This window comes from Anomaloglossus baeobatrachus, chromosome 8 (genome assembly GCF_048569485.1).
Source record: "Anomaloglossus baeobatrachus isolate aAnoBae1 chromosome 8, aAnoBae1.hap1, whole genome shotgun sequence".
NCBI lineage: Eukaryota > Metazoa > Chordata > Amphibia > Anura > Aromobatidae > Anomaloglossus > Anomaloglossus baeobatrachus.
This window is the reverse complement of record NC_134360.1, coordinates 228,803,419-228,826,179: the sequence shown is the minus strand read 5'-3', so window position 1 is coordinate 228,826,179 and position 22,761 is coordinate 228,803,419. Positions and strand designations below refer to the sequence as shown.

The 22,761-nt window shown below is 45.4% G+C and overlaps 1 protein-coding gene across 1 annotated transcript; it reads right to left on the bottom strand.

Annotated features, from left to right (window-relative positions):
• Positions 1 to 7,966: 7,966 nt before the first annotated feature.
• Positions 7,967 to 22,458, bottom strand: PTGER3 (prostaglandin E receptor 3). Its single transcript, XM_075321124.1, has 2 exons — positions 21,516 to 22,458; positions 7,967 to 8,901 (listed from the first exon to the last, which is right to left on the bottom strand). The coding sequence occupies exons 1-2, from the start codon at positions 22,374 to 22,376 to the stop codon at positions 8,617 to 8,619; spliced, it is 1,146 nt and encodes a 381-aa protein (XP_075177239.1). The 5' UTR covers positions 22,377 to 22,458; the 3' UTR covers positions 7,967 to 8,616.
• Between the last annotated feature and the right edge of the window lie 303 nt (positions 22,459 to 22,761).

Sequence of the window (22,761 nt, the reverse complement as noted above, 5' to 3'; positions counted from 1 at the left end):
GTTATACCAGCTGTACATATATAATTATATACAGGAGATGCCCAGGTTATACCAGGTGTGTCTGTTTCTGACATTTGCTGTGGCAGGGCTCTGGTGCTCGGACACATCACAGTAATTGAAAATGTGAAGGGAAAGTGATTTGGTTTCTTTATTGTGTGTAATAAACAAAAACAGAAAAGGGAATTAAATCTTCAGTGCAATCAGCAATCAGTCCTGCATGTCAGGCTCCGAATTACCTCCACCCTGTACCGGTCACTGCATTATCTCCTCTATGTACCAGTCACTGCATTACCTCCACCCTGTATCAGTCACTGCATTACCTCCACAATGTACCAGTCACTGCATTACCTCCACCCTGTACCGGTCACTGCATTATCTCCTCTATGTACCAGTCACTGCATTACCTCCACCCTGTATCAGTCACTGCATTACCTCCACAATGTACCAGTCACTGCATTACCTCCACCCTGTATTAGTCACTGCATTACCTCCACCCTGTACCAGTCACTGCATTACCTCCACCCTGTATTAGTCACTGCATTACCTCCACCCTGTACCAGTCACTGCATTACCTCCACCCTGTACCAGTCACTGCATTACCTCCACAATGTACCAGTCACTGCATTACCTCCACCCTGTATTAGTCACTGCATTACCTCCACCCTGTACCAGTCACTGCATTACCTCCACCCTGTATCAGTCACTGCATTACCTCCACCCTGTACCAGTCACTGCATTACCTCCACCCTGTACCAGTCACTGCATTACCTCCACCCTGTATCAGTCACTGCATTACCTCCACCCTGTATCAGTCACTGCATTACCTCCACCCTGTATCAGTCACTGCATTACCTCCACCCTGTATCAGTCACTGCATTACCTCCACCCTGTATCAGTCACTGTATTACCTCCACCCTGTATCAGTCACTGCATTACCTCCACCCTGTACCGGTCACTGTATTACCTCCACCCTGTACCAGTCACTGCATTACCTCCACCCTGTATCAGTCACTGCATTACCTCCACCCTGTATCAGTCACTGCATTACCTCCACCCTGTATCAGTCACTGTATTACCTCCACCCTGTATCGGTCACTGCATTACCTCCACCCTGTACCGGTCACTGCATTACCTCCACCTTGTACCAGTCACTGTATTACCTCCACCCTGTATCAGTCACTGCATTACCTCCACCCTGTATCAGTCACTGCATTACCTCCACCCTGTACCAGTCACTGCATTACCTCCACCCTGTACCAGTCACTGCATTACCTCCACCCTGTATCAGTCACTGCATTACCTCCACAATGTACCAGTCACTGCATTATCTCCTCTATGTACCAGTCACTGCATTACCTCCACCCTGTACCAGTCACTGCATTACCTCCACCCTGTACCAGTCACTGCATTACCTCCACCCTGTATCAGTCACTGCATTACCTCCACCCTGTACCGGTCACTGCATTACCTCCACCCTGTACCGGTCACTGCATTACCTCCACCCTGTACCGGTCACTGCATTACCTCCACCCTGTAACAGTGACTCCCTGATGTTTCCCTCTCTGTTGTGCTAATGATCTAAGAATAACGTCCACCATAGTCTTAACATCCCACTCTCATCCAAAGATTTTTCTTGTGCTGCACCAGTTCTCTGGAATGAGCTACCCCATTTTATCACATCAATTCCATATATCCACTGTTTATGACACTTTATACTGGTGTCTCCATGTGTAGGATTGTACTAGAGTCCAAGTGCAACACTTTTATCACCTATGATCCTGCCCACTCCCATCTCAAAGCATGCCACCTCAAGGAATCTCTAAATGAGATACGATGCAGCTGCATCCCCCTCCTCCACCCTTTTCCTCTCCTCTTTGCCATTTACTGGTTTATATTAGGTGGATTTTTTGGAATACTAAGGAGTATTTTTTTGCATATGTCAGAGCTCCCTCAGGCTTGGGAAGAACAGGAAACAAGCGGCCAGAAGCCAAGGAAGGTGCAGCTTCCAAAAAAAAGATGCATTACACAGTGTCACCTCCGCACTTGTATCGCTGATCTGTGCAGAAATCGTTACAGTCTTGTATTTTGTGCTGAGGTTTATGGTTTTCTGCTGCAGTAAGTTTTCTTCATTGACTGTCTGATAATTCAGAATATTTGCTAATCCAGGACTAATGGAGCCCAGCGACCCTGATTAATGTGCCATTTATGCATTCATAAGCCTTTATACCTAATATTCTCTAGTGGAAGTGACGGCTGAGTGAGTAAAAGTCTGATGTGGGACCGCGGTGTGAATGGCGCGTTATGTTTTCCTGCAGTTCTCGATGTCTCCGGGTCACGCTCGATGCTCGTCATCACATTGATTTTGGTCACCATTAGCTCAGTTTTATGAGATCTGCACAGACTTCATTAAAACAATCACCTGGGAATGTAATTTTTTATGGCTTGTTCTATGAGCACTTAGCCTGTACATACAGTGGATATAAAAAGTATACACGCCCCTGTTAAAATACAAGGTTTTTGTCATCTAAAAAAATGATACTAAGAAGAATCATTTCAGAACTTTTTCCACCTTTAATTTTACCTTTACCTTTTAGCTTTTCCACCATAAATAATCTGTACAAATCCAGTACATCTGTCATGGGCATTGTGAAGATGTCATCAATAAGGGGCTTTAATGTGGCAGAACAGGGACATTACCCACTGTGGAGACCCGGGGGTCAGTGGGTGCTCTCATCCGCTGGCCCGGCCGCCTTTAGAAAGACAGCATGGCCCACGGCTCATCCCAACTGAACGCCCAACCTCCTTAACCGTGGGCGGAACACTACTCAGATAACACAGGGTGAGGGAATCACAATATTAAGACTTTATTGGATCCCCAAACAATTAATGGCATATGGCACATAACCAGCAAAACCACAGAATGTAACTGGCCACAGTTTCTCCCCCTTCCGCTGGCTCACCAGGGATTAGAATGTCCGTGCCTCAGAGCTTCCAGGGCTACTTACTCCAAACCAGCAGCACCCCGCTTTCAGCAGGCACCCACCGAGAATGGAATAACCCCAGATTTAGGAAGCTGGCTGAGGTCCGCAAAGCCTGTAGTCAGGTGACTGCATTGTCCAAAGCTGGATCCTTCCTTAGGTAGTCCTTGATATCTCAGCCAAATCCTTGCATTCGATGCTGAAGTCCATATAGTATTATAATCCAGGTTCGGTTATGGCTTGCCAATCGGATCCACAGATCCTAGATTGGTATCATGTAGCAAGAGTCTCTCCAGGCAATGGACAGTCCTCCTTCTTATACCCCTGAGCTCTCCATTCAGACCATTGGGGTCTTCACGATTGGTGGATAAGACTGGGCTCTTATTGGCTAAATTTCAAGCCGTATACAAAATATCCCTAGTAGTAATGGTCTCTGGCAGAGACGAGGGAGAGACAGCTAAGTTACATCGCATCTAGCAATACACATAGTAATACAATGGGAGGTTCACATAATTGATTTGTCTTGGTATCTGACTTTCACTGGCCAAGGCAATTACATGAGTCAACAAGAACTTTAACACTAGACTCATAAGAGTCTTGTAGAAACAATGAGGGGCTTATCCCCCGTTTATAAACAAATTATCATCATGTCTGGCTGAATTTTAAGAAACTTAACCCATGCTAGGCACTGACAGAGTCCATGTCATCACACCCACAACTAGAGGTCCCTCAAAAAATGATGAAAACTCTAGAGGAAAATTGATCCAGGAGGCTGATAACAACATTAAAGGAGCTGCAGGAATTTCTGGTAAGTACTGGTTGTGTCCTGCATGGGATAGCGATGTTCCATAATGTTCACATGTCTGGCCTGTGGGGTAGGGTGGTAAGACGGAAGCATTTTCTTACAAAGAAAATCATCCAAGCCTGGTGGTGTTCTGCCAAAACCTTCATCAAGTCTCCTAAAGCATGTGGGGAATGTTTTATGCCTGATGAGACTAAAAGAGAACATTTTGGCCAAACTACTAAAAGATGCAAACCCAACACCATGCATCACTAGAAGATCACCATGCCCACGGTGAAGCAAGGTGGAGGCAGCATTGTGTGTTGCAGTTGTTTTTGTGGCTGCTGGAACTTGGGCTTTAGTCAAGTGAAGTGAATTTTGATCAGTTCCAAATATCAGTCAATTTTGCAACAAAAGCTTTAGGCTTCTGTTAAAAAGCTTAAGATGAAGAGGAATTTCACCTTTCAGCGTGACTCTAAGCGACCTCCAAATCAACAAAAGAATGGCTTCGGCCAAAAAGGAGTTCAGAGTTTTGGATTGGCTTAGACAGACCCCAGATCTGAATCCAAGTGACTGACAACCTATGGGTGATCTGAAGAGGGTGCTCTACAGGGAGCTGCTATCACAAAGGTACCATGATGGAGAGTAGTCCCTCCTATCTATGATGTCAGCAGATCACAGCACAAGGCTTCATACACACTTGCTCAGGTTAATACTGCTGGCTGAGCAGATTCTCCTTTATCCAGCGCTGCTAGGGTTAAGTAAGTCCTCTGGTCTCCTGAACTTTGAATGAAAGCTTTAGCCAGCTGTTCTCTATTGCTAATTAGCTCTGCTATAAAGAGTTCCCTCCTACCTCAGGTAATAACTGGTGCTAGTTTCTGCTTTGCTTGCCTCCAGAGGAAACCTGTGAGCTGAGGACCAGTAAGACTTTCATAGAACATTTGCTGTATGAAAGCTGTATTGAGTTTTTCTCTTCCTTAGTCCTCTTTGGTTTTTCCCATCTGGTCCTCTTGTTGTTTGGTGAGCCTTGTATGATTGCTGTTTATTTTACCCCTGTCTAACTTATCTTCTCTGTGTCTTTAATTTAGTGTGAGATTAGCGTTACCGCTGCCCTGCTCACTATACAGGGCTGAGTCCAGGGAAAGACAGGGATAGGAACGGGAACGGCGACGGGGTTAAAGAACCGGTATAGGGGTGTTAGGGAGTGCAGGGATCAGTTTCAGGGGAGTTAGGAGGTGACCTTGCTCCCCTTCCCTAGCACAAGGGCCCATTATTGTAACGTGCAGCCTGTGTGTTGCGGCGTTCGTCGGGGATTCCCGTGTACCTGGTGGAACCCCAGTAGTCACTGTGTGACAGATGCCCCCGCAATCTGACAGATGTGACGCTACTGCAACAACATTGTTTTACTGTTTTCATTTTCTTTTTACAAACAAAAACATTTCATATTTATTTTTTTTTCAATGGATTTGCACAGATTGTGGAAGACATTAAAGGTGGAAAAATATTCCGGAATGATTCTTCTTGATAGAATTTTTACTACTTGATAAAAATGTGGTATTTTAACAGGGGAGTGTAGACTATTTCTATCCACTGTAAGATGTTTCCAAATCGTTGGCTACAAATCGTAACAAGTGCAAATTCCATGTTGTTTTGTTTTAACTCGGATTTTATGGTGTGTGACTGATGTTGTAACTGAAATGGCATTTAAAGTGGACGGTCGCGAGCCATAAATATATATTTTTACCAGGTGCTGCTGTTCTCCTGAGTCCAGAGATGTTTTTCTTTTTTCCTGCTCTTCTTTGTTCCTCAGATACGGCCTCCTCCCAATACAGACATATGAAAAAGTTTGGGCACCCCTATTAATGTTAACCTTTTTTCTTTATAACAATTTGGGTTTTTGCAACAACTATTTCAGTTTCATATCTAATAACTGATGGACTGAGTAATATTTATGGATTGAAATGAGGTTTATTGTACTAACAGAAAATTTGCAATCCGCATTTAAACAAAATTTGACCGGTGCAAAAGTATGGACCATGTTTTTTTGCCTCCATGCATTACGCCTTTTTGTACGACCAAACAACTCAATCTTTGTTTCATCAGTCCACAGGACCTTCTTCCAAAATGTAACTGGCTTGTCCAAATGTGCTTTTGTATACCTCAGGCGACTCTGTTTGTGGCGTGCTTGCAGAAACGGCTTCTTTCGCATCACTCTCCCATACAGCTTCTCCTTGTGCAACGTGCGCTGTATTGTTGACCGATGCACATTGACACCATCTGCAGCAAGATGATGCTGCAGGTCTTTGGAGGTGGTCTGTGGATTGTCCTTGACTGTTCTCACCATTCTTCTTCTCTGCCTTTCTGATATTTTTCTTGGTCTGCCACTTCTGGGCTTAACAAGAACTGTACCTGTGTTCTTCCATTTCCTTACTATGTTCCTCACAGTGGAAACTGACAGCTTAAATCTCTGAGACAACTTTTTGTATCCTTCCCCTGAACAACTATGTTGAATAATCTTTGTTTTCAGATCATTTGAGAGTTGTTTTGAGGAGCCCATGATGCGACTCTTCATATGAGATTCAAATAGGAGAACAACTTGCAAGTGGCCACCTTAAATACCTTTTCTCATGATTGGATACACCTGCCTATGAAGTTCAAAGCTCAATGAGGTTACAAAACCAATTTAGTGCTTTAGTAAGTCAGTAAAAAGTAGTTAGGAGTGTTCAAATCGAGAAATTGCTAAGGGTGCCCATACTTTTGCACCGGTCTAATTTTGTTTAAATGCGGATTGCACATTTTCTGTTAGTACAATAAACCTCATTTCAATCCAGAAATATTACTCAGTCCATCAGTTATTAGATATATGAAACTGAAATAGCTGCTGCAAAAACCCAAATTGTTATAAAGAAAAAAGTTTAACATTAATAGGGGTGCCCAAACTTTTTCATATGACTGTATATAAGTGTAGCCTTGTTAGCCAAGTAGGCATGGTCATTTAATATTATCTTTGAATGTGTGTTTGAGGAATACGCCCAGTTGGCTAAAAAGACTACTTTTTTTGTCCATGGATGAGGAGGCAATATTTCAGGAACAGAGAGGTGCAAGAACAGATGTGAAACATCCCCAGATTGAGAACAGCAGCATTTACATGCAAACATACACTCGAGGGGCCAAGACACTGGCTGTGAAGGAAACAGCAGTGAGGTCCCTCCTTGATGCCGTGGTCAGGATTTATGGCTGATCTGGCCATTACTGCAGGGTGTCCGCTGGGTGTGGACTCAGGAGCTGCTTCCTAAATGTATGCCAACCTCCCGCACAGATATGTAGTGGCTGATATCATTCTTCCCCTATAGCCAGGACCGGCTTCGGGTGTATGTGACCACTGTTTTCCTCAATCCGGTGATGTTTTTCTTTTGTTCCTGCACCGTTCCATTCTTGAGATATGGCCCCTTCATCCCTTTATGTAAATTTAGTCTTATGTAGCGAAGTGGGCGCAGTTGTAGCGCTGGCGTCCCTGAATCCCCCGCTCTCCTTCCTTCTCGGACACACACTTACTCACCGCCGCGGCCGGCTGCCTCTATGCTACCCAGCGTCCCTGCGCTCCTCAACATGGGTGCCTACTGATTTTGCCTCTTGGGGCCTGTGCACGTGGTACAGGGCCTGCGGGTGCGCTCCTAGTATGTGTGCGTGCACACCTCCCTTCTCTTAAAGGACCAGCGTGTCAGTCCCAGGAAATTCCTCTCAGCCTATCGCTGAGAGGTACTGGGTTCTTAAGGCACTCTCCCACTAGGGAAGGTGCCTGAACAATGCCCTAGTTTAGTTAGTGTTCTGGGTCCTAGCCAGCTAGTTGTCAGGTCCCCTTTTCTGTCCTGTCCATCCTGTACCTGGTTCCAACCCATTCTGCCCTGCTGGCACCTGGTTCCAGTCCAGTCCCACTTGTACCTGGCTGACCACACCCTCTTGGCTATCAAGACTAAACTTACATACAGGTAAGAAAGAGCCATATCTCAGGAACAGAGAGGTGTAGGAACAAAAGAAAAACATCGCTGGATTCGGAAGAACAGCAGCTTTTACACAAGGTTAAAAAAAAGTTACTTATTTATGGAAAGTGACAACTTTTTGTAACCAAACTGCTGTGGGCTCCTTATATGTTAACAAGTAGAAAGCATGTTTACCCAGATTGTCCGAGCCTCTGAGCCCAGCGGTCCCCGGCATCGGTCACCACCAAATACAATTCTCAGACGGTGATGAGGACTAGACTCGGCCTCTTTGACTATTGTTATGGTGTTTTTGCATTTTTTCTCTGCTTTTTCTCACCCTGTCGTCCTCTGCCTCACGTCTCCCCCCACATCCTCTTCCTCTACAATAAATACAGCGGAGTCGGCTCTGACGATCTGTTTTATTTCCCGGCATTCGCTCATGATATAGACTTTGTCATGCACTTAGCAGATGCTGCTGGGAACAATGCGCTTTGGTTGTCATAATGGAGGATAGATGCTCAGAGGACATCACGGTCGTCGTCATCCCGGATGCTTCTGACATTACGTAGATGATGTCTCTGTTGCATTTGCAGCTTTACGTATACATATATACAATTCAGACCGGAGATCTGCAAGTGGCGCTATTTCCGACTGCTGTCACACTACAACTCCCAGCATGCTCTGCAGTGTCACAACCGTCGGAGCCGCGGATCGCAGACCTCTGATCAATACATTTGGCACAGAGGATAAATTAGACAGTCGTCCATTTAGCAGCTTTGTATTCCATTCCTGGAACAGAGGCCCGGATGGACCATTTCACATTTTTTTTTTTTTTTTTTTTTTTTTTAGCACTGGTTTTCTCTACTGTTCTCTGTTATCAGCTCAGAGGTTTCCTTATGTCCGTGCTCAGGATGATCGGCTGTTCCTTGTGTCCGTCGTTGGAGCAATGGGACACGGCGTTGGCGACTTGACAGAACTTTCTGAGCAGGATCTGTCGGAGTAAGAGGTAAACCCAAGGATCCAGTATTTGGTTCAGAGAGGCCAGGCGGATGGCCGTTAAGAAGAAGTTGCAGTCTTTCTGGAGATCGGCGCTCTGGGTGGGCGAGGTGGGGTCGCAGCGTTCCACTGAGGTATGATTGAAGATCATCTTTAGCATAATGATCTGTTGGGCAGAAGAGAAGAAGAAACATCAGACTGGTAGAAGAACAAGCATGGAAAACACAAAGAAAGTCAATATACCATAGAGGCAAGTGATAAAGTACTTTGCAAAAGTATTCACCCCCTTAGCATTTTTTCATTTCTGTTTTTTTTGAGTCTTTGCATCACTTCATGCACAGAACATTCCTACAACTGTGAATATTTGGTTTTCATTTTATGTGAAGAAAACAACAAATGAGACAAAATAAGGTTGAACTGGATGGACCTAGGACTTTTTTCAACCTATGTAACTGAAAACGTCAGTGTGCATAACTATTCACCTCCCCCCCCCCCAAAAGTCAGTTATTTGTGAAGCCTCTTTGTGCAGCAATTACAACTATAAGTCACTTTGGATAAGTCTCTATGAGCTTTCTACATCTTGCCACTGGGATTTTTGCCCATTCCTTAAGGCAAAACTGCTCCAGCTCCTTCCAGTTAGATGGTTTGTTCTGGTGACAGCAATCTTCACGCCTGACCACAGATTCCCCATTGGATTAAGGTCTGGGCTGTGACTCGGCCACACCAATACATTTACACGTTTTACCTTAAACCACTCAAGTATGTCTCTTATGGGAAGCTGAACCTCAGTCCCAGTCTCACATAACTACCAGCTTGAAACAAGTTTTGCTCAAGAATATCCCTCTATTTTGCACCGTCCATCTTCCCCTCATCTAAGACCGTTTTCCTGGTCCCTGCTGCTGAAAAACATTCCCATAGCATGATGCTGCCTCCACCATGCTTCACTATAGGGATGGTGTTCTTAGGGTGATGCGATATGTTGGTTTGGTGTCAGACATAGAATTTATCTTCGTGGCCAAAAAGTTCAATTTTGGTCCCATCTGACCACAGCATCTTTCTCAATACATTTGGGGAGTCTCCCACATGTCTTTTGGCAAAATCATAACGAGCCTTACAATTTTTGGTTGCAAGTAAAAGCTTTTTTTCTGCCTGCTCTTCCATAAAGACCAGCTCTATGGAGTGTGCGGCTTATTATGGTCAAATAGACAGATACTCCAGTCTCTGCAGCTCCTTCAGAGTCACCTTTTTGTTCTCTGTGTTTCTCTCTGATTAATGCCCTCCTTGCCCGGGCTAAGAGCTTTGGTGGCAAGTTGGTTGTTGTACTTTCCATTTGATGATAATAGATTTGATGGTGCTCCGGGGAAACATGAGATATTGGGATAATTGTTTACAACCCAATCCTGACCTCTACTTCTCACCACATTGTCTCTGACTTGTTTGGAGACCTCATTGATCTTCATGGTGTTGTTTGGAGATCTCCTTGGTCTTCATGGCATTGTTTGGAGATCGCCTTGGTTTTCATGGCATTGTTTGGAGATATACCTTGGTCTTCATGGAATTGTTTGGAGATCGCCTGGGTCTTCATGGCATTGTTTGGAGATCGCCTTGGTCTTCATGGCATTGTTTGGAGATCTCCTTGGTCTTCATGGCGTTGTTTGGAGATCGCCGTGGTCTTCATGGCGTTGTTTGGAGATCGCCTTGGTCTTCATGGCGTTGTTTGGAGATCTCCTTGGTTTTCATGGCATTGTTTGTTGATCTCCTTGGTCTTCGTAGCGTTGTTTGAAGATCTCCTTGGTCTTCGTGGCGTTGTATGGAGATCGCCTTGGTCGTCTTCATGGCATTGTTTGGAAATCTCCTTGGTCTTCATGGCGTTGTTTGGAGATCGCCTTGGTCTTCATGGCATTGTTTGGAGATCTCCTTGGTCTTCATGGCGTTGTTTGGAGATCGTCTTGGTCTTCATGGCATTGTTTGGAGATCTCCTTGGTCTTCGTGGTATTGTTTGGAGATCTCCTTGGTCTTCATGGCGTTGTTTGGAGATCTCCTTGGTCTTCATGACGTTGCTTGTAGATCGCCTTGGTCTTCATGGCGTTGTTTGGAGATCTCCTTGGTCTTCATGGCGTTGTTTGGAGATCGCCTTGGTCTTCATGGCGTTGTTTGGAAATCTCCTTGGTCTTCATGGCGTTGTTTGGAGATCGCCTTGGTCTTCATGGCATTGTTTGGAAATCTCCTTGGTCTTCATGGCGTTGTTTGTAGATCGCCTTGGTCTTCATGGCGTTGTTTGGAGATCTCCTTGGTCTTCGTGGTATTGTTTGGAGATCTCCTTGGTCTTCATGGTGTTGTTTGGTTAGTGGAGCCTTTTGCTTAACGGTGTTGCAGCCTCTGTGTCCTTTCAGAAGATGTGGGTATATACTGACAGACCACGGGACACTTAGATTTAACACATGTGGACTTTGTCTCACTAAGTTTGTGACTTATAAAGGGAATTGCTTGCACCAGAATTTTTTAGTGGTTTCGTAGCAAAAGGAGTGAATACATATGCACATGGCAACTTTATTTATTTTATCCCATAAATGTAATTTTTGCCTGCATTTTTCTCTCTTCACTTTCTGATCTGAGACTATTTAGTGCTGATGCATCACACACTAATCAGATTATAAAAATATTTAATCACAATTTGTAATGTAACATAATAGGAAAAAGCCAATGGGGTGAGTACTTTTGCAAGACACTGTACATGTTACATGTCAATGTGACACCGGGCATCAGCTGAGCCTGGGTCTGATTCTTACAAATTCATTGAACCACAACCTTGTTGCAGTCTTATTCTCTAAACCCCCCCCCCCCACCCCCTTGGTCTCATGCAGCTCTGCAACAGCGATGGTGTGAGGTCATGTGATTGTGTAATGTACATGTCCCGGTGCCATGGGCCACACAATACCAGAGCCATAGTACTGGTGCAATCAGTGCAAACACACTAGTTCTATGTAATTACAACACAATACTGCCCCACAATGCCTACAAACTAATGCCATACAATACTTATATATGAGTGCTATTCAGTGCTTACATTATTGGGGCAATACAGTACCTACACAATAGTGCTGCACAGTGTCTACAATTAATGCCTTACAGAGCCTTAACACTAGTGCCATACAGAACACACCTACTACTGTAAAGCCATACAGTGCTCACTCATCAGTCCTATATAGTACCTACACACTAGTGCTATACAGTACCTACACACTAGTGCCATACAGTACCTACACACTAGTGCCATACAGTACCTACACACTACTGCCATACAGTACCTACACACTAGTGCCATACAGTACCTACACACTAGTGCCATACAGTACCTACACACTAGTACCATACAGTACCTACACACTAGTGCTATACAGTACCTACACACTAGTGCCATACAGTACCTACACACTAGTGCCATACAGAACCCACCTACTACTGTAAAGCCATACAGTGCTCACTCATCAGTCCCATACAGTACCTACACACTAGTGCTATACAGTACCTACACACTAGTGCCATACAGTACCTACACACTAGTGCCATACAGTACCTACACACTAGTGCCATACAGTACCTACACACTAGTGCCATACAGTACCTACACACTAGTACCATACAGTACCTACACACTAGTGCTATACAGTACCTACACACTAGTGCCATACAGTACCTACACACTAGTGCCATACAGAACCCACCTACTACTGTAAAGCCATACAGTGCTCACACACCAGTCCCATACAGTACCTACACACTAGTGCTATACAGTACCTACACACTAGTGCCATACAGTACCTACACACTAGTGCCATACAGTACCTACACACTAGTGCCATACAGTACCTACACACTAGTGCCATACAGTACCTACACACTAGTGCCATACAGTAACTATACACTAATTTCATAGAGTACCAACACACTAGTACCATACAGTACCTATACATTAGTGCCATACAGTATCTACACACTAGAACCATACAGTACCTATACATTAGTGCCATACAGTATCTACACACTAGAACCATACAGTACCTATACACTAATGCCATGTATTAACTACACACTAGTGCCATACAGTATCTACACACAAGTGCCATACCGTACCTATACATTAGTGCCATACACTACCAACACACAAATTCCATACAGTAACTACACACTAGAACCAAACATTAACTACATACTAATACCATACAGTATCTACATACTTGTGTCATACAGTACCTACGCACAAATTGCATACAGTACCAACACACTAGTACCATACAGTATCTACACACTAATGCCATACAGTACCTAAACACAAATTTCATACAGTACCTACACACTAGTATCATACAGTACATACACACAAATGTAATGTATTACATACATTATAGCGTCATACAATACCTACACACTGGTGTAATACAGTGCCTACATACCAATGGCTTATAGTACCTACACACATACTAATGCCATACAGTGCCCATGTAATAGTACCATATAATACTCACATACTAGAGCCATACAGTACTTTTGAATAAGTGCCAAATAATGTTTACATACTAGCGCCATAATGTGAGCACATACTGGTGGCAGAGATCCTCCATGAATGAATACTTGGTAATTCCAAAAATCCTAAGTGATTATAACATGACATAGACTGGTAGTGCGGCCGTACACCTGTGTTATGGGGGTCCCTAATAACACCCTCTACTATCTAGTGCTACACAATGCCATAGCTTATAGCAGATCACACATGGCGGAGTAGGGGGGAAATTCTTCAGCAGAACAGTGTAATCGGGCACTTGTCCTATACCGCCCGGCTCCACTACATCAGCTCACACTATTCCACTATAAACCCGATGATTAATTATCTGCAGACCTGCCTGTAATTAGCATACAGCGTGAAATCTGATGACTGCGGCGTGAAATACGGCCATAAATCAGTGATAAAGCACTACAATGTATAAAACTGACACCATTACTCATAGTGACACGCGGGCGGAGTATACTCCACAATTACACGTAGTGATGCACTGAGTATCGCAGGCAGCGGCCATAATAGTGATAGATGGCCCTACACGGGGGGCTCTGTGTATACGGAGAAGACCCTGCACATCCGATACAATGGAGAGGAACGTGGGGGATACAAAGGTACTGAGATTTTATCCTCTGGGAAAAGTCATTAATGGAACGGCTTAAAGGGTTTATCCACTTTGTGGTCAACTCCTTAATAAAAGAAACATGAAATAACGGAAAATAAAAACCACTTATACTCTGCTCCCGGACCGGCGCCATTCCTGTTGATATCAGCACCGGGTGTGACGGGTCGCACATGAGATTGTGTCATGTGAGTGCTGCTGCCAATCAGCGGCTGCAGCGCTCAACCCCTATAATGGGCTGCAGCGTTCACACCTCCATGATGATAGGCTGCCGCGCTCATTCGTCCATGATGATGGACTGCAGCGCTCAACCCTGTAATAATGAGCTGCAGCGCTCACACCTCCATGATGATGGGCTGCAGCAGTCACACCTTCATGATAATGGGCTGCAGCGCTGACACCTCCATGATGATAGTGCTGCAGCCCATCATCATGTAGGGTTGAGCGCTGCAGCCTCACACCTACATGATGATGGGCTGCAGCGATCACACCTCCATGATGATGGGTTGCAGCGATCACACATCTCCTGGATGCCTAAGTTTTGTCAGAGTGAAGTGTCAGTAAAGCCGCCCATTGCTGGGAAGACCCCACAAGACCCCGTATACACACTGGCTGTATATCCCAGCAATGCGCTTTATCAGATCACCCTTTATGGATTACAATCGCGTGTCTGGGCTCAGAGTCAAATATGTCCCGACATTCCAGTGACATCAGAGCTGCGGACGCTGCGCTGGAATCCATCACTGCTCTCAACAGCACCGGGATCAAAGGCAGAGATCTGGACGTCATTTACTGGACGGGAACCAAGAAGTGCGCAGAACGGTCACCGATTTATCATAATCTACACCGATCTCCGACACACATCACCCACAGGAGTCCGGGCACTGACGGCAGCCAGAGAGACCCAGCGAAGGGGCGAAGAAGAGGAACTACAGGAGGATTACTGCACCACAGGGGTCACACATGAAAAATAACCAGGGGACCAGTTACACTGCCCACTGCAGCAAGCCCCGGAGCATGGTAGTGCTCGCTCATTACTAGTTACCAGTACTGAGCACCCGAGCATGGTAGTGCCCGCTCATCACTAGTTACGATTACTGAGCACCCGAGCATGGTAGTGCCCGCTCATCACTAGTTACGAGTACTGAGCACCCGAGCATGGTAGTGCCCGCTCATCACTAGTTACGATTACTGAGCACCCGAGCATGGTAGTGCCCGCTCATCACTAGTTACGATTACTGAGCACCCGAGCATGGTAGTGCCCGCTCATCACTAGTTACGAGTACTGAGCACCTGAGCATGGTAGTGCTCGCTCATCACTAGTTACCAGTACTGAGCACCCGAGCATGGTAGTGCCCGCTCATCACTAGTTACGAGTACTGAGCACCCGAGCATGGTAGTGCCCGCTCATCACTAGTTACGATTACTGAGCACCCGAGCATGGTAGTGCCCGCTCATCACTAGTTACGATTACTGAGCACCCGAGCATGGTAGTGCCCGCTCATCACTAGTTACGAGCACCTGAGCATGGTAGTGCTCGCTCATCACTAGTTACCAGTACTGAGCACCCGAGCATGGTAGTGCCCGCTCATCACTAGTTACGAGTACTGAGCACCCGAGCATGGTAGTGCCCGCTCATCACTAGTTACGAGTACTGAGCACCTGAGCATGGTAGTGCCCGCTCATCACTAGTTACCAGTACTGAGCACCCGAGCATGGTAGTGCCCGCTCATCACTAGTTACTAGTACTGAGCACCCGAGCATGGTAGTGCCCGCTCATCACTAGTTACGAGTACCGAGCACCCGAGCATGGTAGTGCCCGCTCATCACTAGTTACGAGTACCGAGCACCCGAGCATGGTAGTGCCCGCTCATCACTAGTTACCAGTACTGAGCACCCGAGCATGGTAGTGCCCGCTCATCACTAGTTACGAGTACTGAGCACCTGAGCATGGTAGTGCCCGCTCATCACTAGTTACGAGTACTGAGCACCTGAGCATGGTAGTGCCCGCTCATCACTAGTTACTAGTACTGAGCACCTGAGCATGGTAGTGCTCGCTCATCACTAGTTACTAGTACTGAGCACCTGAGCATGGTAGTGCCCGCTCATCACTAGTTACTAGTACTGAGCACCTGAGCATGGTAGTGCCCGCTCATCACTAGTTACTAGTACTGAGCACCTGAGCATGGTAGTGCCCGCTCATCACTAGTTACGAGTACTGAGCACCTGAGCATGGTAGTGCCCGCTCATCACTAGTTACTAGTACTGAGCACCTGAGCATGGTAGTGCCCGCTCATCACTAGTTACGAGTACTGAGCACCTGAGCATGGTAGTGCCCGCTCATCACTAGTCATATCAGTCAGATTTCGGCGTGATAGTGAATAATGATGGTATCTGCTGCCTGCGCTGGATGCTGCTGCTCAGGACAGACTCTAGTACAAAGTCCAGTCTCATATCTGTCTTTGCCGATAGATAATGCAATAAATAAGTAAACTGCAAATCCCTTTACATTATGTTGTTTTACCCCCTGCGAAAAGGTATTAACATGTTCAAGATCCTGACTGCGGATTCTCCTCTGTGTAATTTGCCATTTCTGCCTGCTGCTGAGTGTAATCTGTCACTATTAATAATGATGGCAGAAAGTGGGGTCGCTCCAGGAAAGTAATTATAATGGGGCAATAACACCGGGGACATGGAGATTAGGGAATGGCCCATTAACCCATATAAAAAGACTCCTAGAGTTGGGGCCCTGTTGCTGATTTTGCAGCGGGGGCCACGTTTCTCGTTACACCTCTGGTCAATCTCTTATTTTTACAGTTGGGGGGGTCATTGATTTTCTTACATGAAGTGTGAAGGGGTCCTTGTCTCTCCGCTCCTGCTCTCCTGTCTGTCACACTTCACAAAGAGATAACAAAGAATCAGGATTGCAGGTAAGACATGTCACAGAGGCCAGCACGATCCATGCTGCCGGGATTTTGGGAAGGGAAGTTCCAGCACCTATCGAGCTGGCAGAAAGCTGATGAAAATAAAACTGCCTACGAGAAAAGAACGGACGCCGAGTTACAGAGCATGAGAATTGAGACATTTGCTGGGCATTTTAGGCTGATACATAATAATAGGATTAATCCTGACATTTCCACTTTTCATGTTACAAGTAGCTCTTCTATAAAATTGCGATTCTACAATGAGGAGCCGCGCGGAGCCTGAAATGCAGTGTAATGGATGGAAGGATTGTATGCTGCAAAATGGAAATTTTCATGTGATCAATTTGAAAATGTCCAAATCCCAAAATGAAATCTGAGGCTGAAGAATTTCAATTCTGAATACAAATTGGTGACTCCCCCCTCCCCTCCAGCTCAGCGAGGACGGGGGGGCCGCAGATACTTCTCAGAGTGGACGGAGTCTCACAAAAAGAACATCAGCGTATATGTGACCGGGACCCCTGCACTATTAGAAGAGGACAATCAGTGTATGAGGTCCGGATGACTGGCAGGTAGAGCGCCCCCTGGTGGTCACAACTAATCAGTGGGTTTTTGATCCCAGATACGTGGGAATTGGAGATCTGGCAGCAAAAACCACTATGGTGCTGAGCCACAACAATTATCTGAAGATATATTTCCTTATTAACATTCACGCTCCTCTCAGTGGATAAGTGAATACAGCAGATAAGCAGCCGCCGACACATGTGGCACCGCTGATCTCCGGAAAGGGATTAGACAAAACTCTTACTGATCATCTGCCAAACAACAAATTCAAAAAAGTAATCCACAGGGAAATCTGCAGATAGTGGGGATTTAGTGAGTGCAGATAGATCTCTTAATCTTCAGCAGCACAGAGGGAGGATTTATTTTAATATATATATATATATATATATATATATATATATATATATATATATATATATATATATATATATATATGATGATATTTATTTTTTGATTTATTGGAGGGGTATGCAGATTTATGCTTCCAATTTAAATTCAATTGGGAAAATCGGCAATAAATCAACAGCAAGTTCATTATAATGCATAATATAATTATGAAAAATGAGAGCAATGAGTCAGCCACTAATTAATCCCCCCACCAACTAGATAAAATGTCAAGTAGTGTAAAACTGGAGGATATCTGAAGGTGTCACCCTCTTAAAGGCAATGAATGATCTCTCGCCCCTTTTAAGCCCCACTATCTGTTGTCACACTATGGGTGGCAGGAGGCAGAGCTGCGGGCACTGCCAGCATGTAGAGCGGCTCAAACCATCTCCCTCCTCAGGAGTAGGTAGCAGAGCTGAGGGCACTGCCAGCGTGTAGAGTGGCTCATAGCATCTCCCTTCTCTGGTGCAGGCAGCAGAGCTGCGGGCACTGCCAGCATGTAAAGCGGCTCAGAGCATCTCCCTCCTCCGGTGCAGGCAGCAGAGCTGCGGGCACTGCCAGCGTGTAGAGCGGCTCAGAGCATCACCCTCCTCGGGTGCAGGCAGCAGAGCTGCGGGCACTGCCAACGTGTAGAACAGCTCAGACCATCTCCCTTCTCTGGTGCTGGCAGCAGAGCTGTGGGCACTGCCAGCGTGTAGAGCGGCTCAGACCATCTGCCTCCTCCGGTGCAGGCAGGAGAGCTGCGGGCACTGCCAGCGTGTAGAGCGGCTCAGCAGCAGAGCTGTGGGCACTGCCAGTGTGTAGAGTGGCTCAGACCATCTCCCTCCTCCGGTGCAGGCAGCAGAGATGTGGGCACTGCCAGCATGTAGAGCGGTTCCACGCATCTCCCTCTTCCAGTTCTCTCCATGGGGGAAGCTGAGAGCGAATAATTATGGGATTGATTTTAATGGAAGCTCCATCAATATCACTTAGAGATAAGGAAATTGCACAGAGAAGCCAAATATGCAAATATCCTTAGTAGCCCAATGCCCTCCTTGGCTTCAGCAACCATTAGGGGTGTCCACTCACAACCTCCCATCAATAACATAATGTGACTTGTCCACTTGTGATATATCACATGTGCACAGCATTTAATGTGTTAAATAATTCTCCACTTTGTGACAGATCACATATAAGTATATGATAACCTGGATTTTGTTTGTAAATCTTTAGGCACAAACAACCCCATTCATGAATGCAATGTATCTGCACGTGTGAACACAGCCTAACCCTGGGATCAAACAACGATCAATTTGGGATCATTTTAAGATTTTCAGCAGCTATATGGCGGCACATAGACTGTCAATGCAGAGTCACACAGAACCCCATGTGCTGCCCTCCAGGCTCCACGTCCCCATGTATTAACCCTGTGTGTCCCAAGCTGTGACTCTTGTGAAACTACAACTCTCAGGTGCATGCTGGGAATTGTAGTTTCACCACTCTGATATAAATCGGATGCTCGCTTTGCAGTCTGCAGATTTTCTCCGCTCCTGACTGTCCAGACCCCGGTGTAAGTGATGGCAATTTACTGTCAGTCATTAGATCCCTCTTCCAGGGGGGAGTGCAGAAATCTTCAGTCTCAAAGCCGATCCGCCTGTCATCTTAGGTGGAAACAGGCTGATCTGGACTAATGGCTCAATTGCTTAAAATGTTTCCAGAAAGTATCAGCAGCAAATCAGAATTCTATATGGATGACAGCTGCTGCAGAACAGCTTTCACGGACGATCGGTCCAAGCAAAGGAATAGGGTTCTAATGCTGCAATGGAAATGCAACTTCTTATGTAGAAGAGGAGACCCTTGGATTTATAACTCAGAGCCCTGCACTAATATCAGCTGCTGCAGAACATCTTTGGGAACAGACCTGTCAATCACTTAGCTGTTAAAATGTGATAATACTGCTACGGGAGGGTAACAAAGATAGAGCATACTCGAGTACAGCATATTCCACATGTAATGATGACCAATAGCATTGAGAATCAGAGCCCAGATTTACTTACAGCTGCTGCACAACGTCTTTAGATGTAGACCTGTCAATCACCTGATTGAAGTGAGATAAATACTGCAGAAGTGTAATGGGGCAGTATATAGAGAAAGGACCTGCCATATGTGTTGGGGGCTACTACAATTAAAAATCAGAGAGCAGAAATAAAAGCAGCCGCTGCAGAACATCTTTAGAAAATGACCTTTCAGTCACCTAATTGTTGAAATGAGATAAATGCTACAGAAATGTTAAAAGCAATTTATAGGGAAAGAGACTTGCACATGTGGTAGTGGATCTTACAGGTAAAGATCAGCACTTTGTATTATTATCAGCTGCTGCAGAACATCTTGACTGCAGACTTATCATTTGATTGCTAGAAATGGACTACAATGCTGGAGAGACATATAATAGAGGATCATTATTGTGAGGTAGAGGGTAATAACTAATGATTAAAGATAAGAGCTCAGCGTTAATAGCAGCTGCTGCAGAACATCTTTAAAAAGAGACCTTTCAGTCACTTAATTGTTGAAATTAGAGAAATGCTACAGAAGTGTAAGAAGAAATATTTATATAAAGAACCTTGCACATGGGTAGAGGGATCTTACAGGTAAAAGATCAGCACTCAGCATTAATAACAGCTGCTGCAGAACATCTTGGATTCAGACCTGTATATCATTTGATTGATAGAAAGACTGCAGTGCTGGAGAATTATATAATGGAGAAACATTATTGTGAGGTGGAGGGTAATAATTAATGTGATTAAAGATAAGAGCTCAGCATTAATAGCAGCTGATGCAGAATATCTTTGGAAGGGGAAGTGGCACTGAATAGGTATGATGGGATTATATTACGGAAGAAATATAACATAAGTGGCCAGTATACAGAGAAATATCCTATGTCTGTGGATCCAATATTTAAAGATAGATGCTTTATGTTATATCAGCTGCTGCAGAACATCTTTGGAATCAGGCCAGTAAAACACTTGATTGCTATAATAAACTATAGGTTGGAGAAATATATCATGGGGAACATTATACAGTAGAATTGTCAGCCAAGTGTAGTGGAGGATCATAGGATTAAAAATCAAAGCCAGCTGCTGCAGAACCTCTTTGTAAAACACTTGATTGCTATAATAAACTATAAGCTGGAGAAATATAACATGGGGAACATTATACAGTAGAATTGTCAGCCAAGTGTTGTGGAGGATTATAGGATTAAAAAAGCCAGCTGCTGCAGAACATCTTTGTAATCAGAAAAGTAAACAATTGATTGCTATAATAAACTATAGGTTGGAGAAATATAACATGGGGAATATTATACAGCAGAATTGTCAGCCACGTGTTGTAAAGGATCATATGATTAATAATCAAAGCCAGCTGCTGCAGAACCTCTTTGTAATCAAACCAGTAAACACTTGATTGTTATAATAAACTATAGGTTGGAGAAATATATTATGGGGAACATTGTACAGTAGAGTTGTCAGCCAAGTGTAGTGGAGGATCATAGGATTAAAAATCAAAGCCAGCTGCTGCAGAACCTCTTTGGAAGCTGACATGGCAACTGCTTTACTTCACAAACTTATGCAAACTTTGCACAATAAGTGCAATAAACAGCCTGTGCCCCTCAGGGGATGTAGTACTAGAGGTCACAGCATGCCAGGAACTTGGGAGGACACAGGTTGCCATAGGCTCATGTAGTAGTGATAAATGCCTACCAGAAGCGGTGACCAGCAGGCAAACAGTACACACATTATTCCCATCAGCTGGATCATGGTCTCCATTGTAATCCTCTCCCACTGCCTGCTGGCCTGGGAGGCTGAGGTCCTACTTTTGCATCGGGTCACCAGGGCTTTTATAGTCGCCAGGTTGCAAGTGAAGGTGGTGCCAAGTGACAGCAAACCAAGAGAGGCAAAGGTGGCAGCAAACACTATATTCCCTGGAGTCTTGTGGTCAGTGCTGATGAAGCACCAGGTCCCTGGCCACTGCAAAGTGTACTGCCCCAATCCAATGAGAGGCATGAGGGCAAAGCCAAGCACTGCCCCCCAGATGCAGAGTAACACTGTGATGGTGACTTTGGTCCTCATGTTGCTGGAGTACCAGTGAGGAGACCTGATGGCCAGAGTCCTTTCAATCGCCATAGCACTGGCTATAAACAGGGGGCACAGGCCAAACATGGTCATACTGAGTCCAAAGAAGGGGCACAGGTGTCCAGAGGGGTCCACCTTGCTCCATTGCCTTTTAGCCAGGTAGACTGAGATGACAATGGGGCTGGTGAGGAGCTGCCCTGTGAAGTCAGTGAGAGCCAGGAAGCCTATGCACAGCAGGAAGGAGTGCTTCCTCTTACTCTCCTTCTTCTTGTAGGACTTGTAGATCATCAGCATGGCCAGTGAATTCCCCACCAGCCCAGTGATCATCATGGACAGGGGGAAAGCCACAGACACTGAGCCCCCACAGTCCTCCACCCTGCTGCTCAAGTTACTCCAGCTCCTCTCTCTCAGGACATTGGAGATGTTGGGGTCCCACATGCTTCCAGAGGAGTGGTTGAAGATGTCACAAGGGTCCAGGCTGAACTCCATGCTTCCTCCAGAGATCGTCCAGGTGCACAGCACTTCTCAAGCTCATGTCTACAGCAAGAGGAGCCCTGTGCTGTGCACAAGCCCTGGGAGCACTCTGCTATATAACCACCAGGGGGCGTCTCCTGCCAACGTCACACACATTCATCATGTGCAGGGGTGAGAGCCACTCAGGGCACAGGCACTGGCACAAGCTGTGTCACAGAGCCATGGGAGTCTTCAGCAGGCACTGATCCATGTGCACATTATATTGCTACACATGCAAGACTCCCCTGGACACAGAGACTATATCCCTCACCCTGCACAGCTCTGCATAGCACACAAATCCGGAGTGATACATTATCACAATATTGACAGTTCCCAGAACTCGGGAATATTTACACTATTT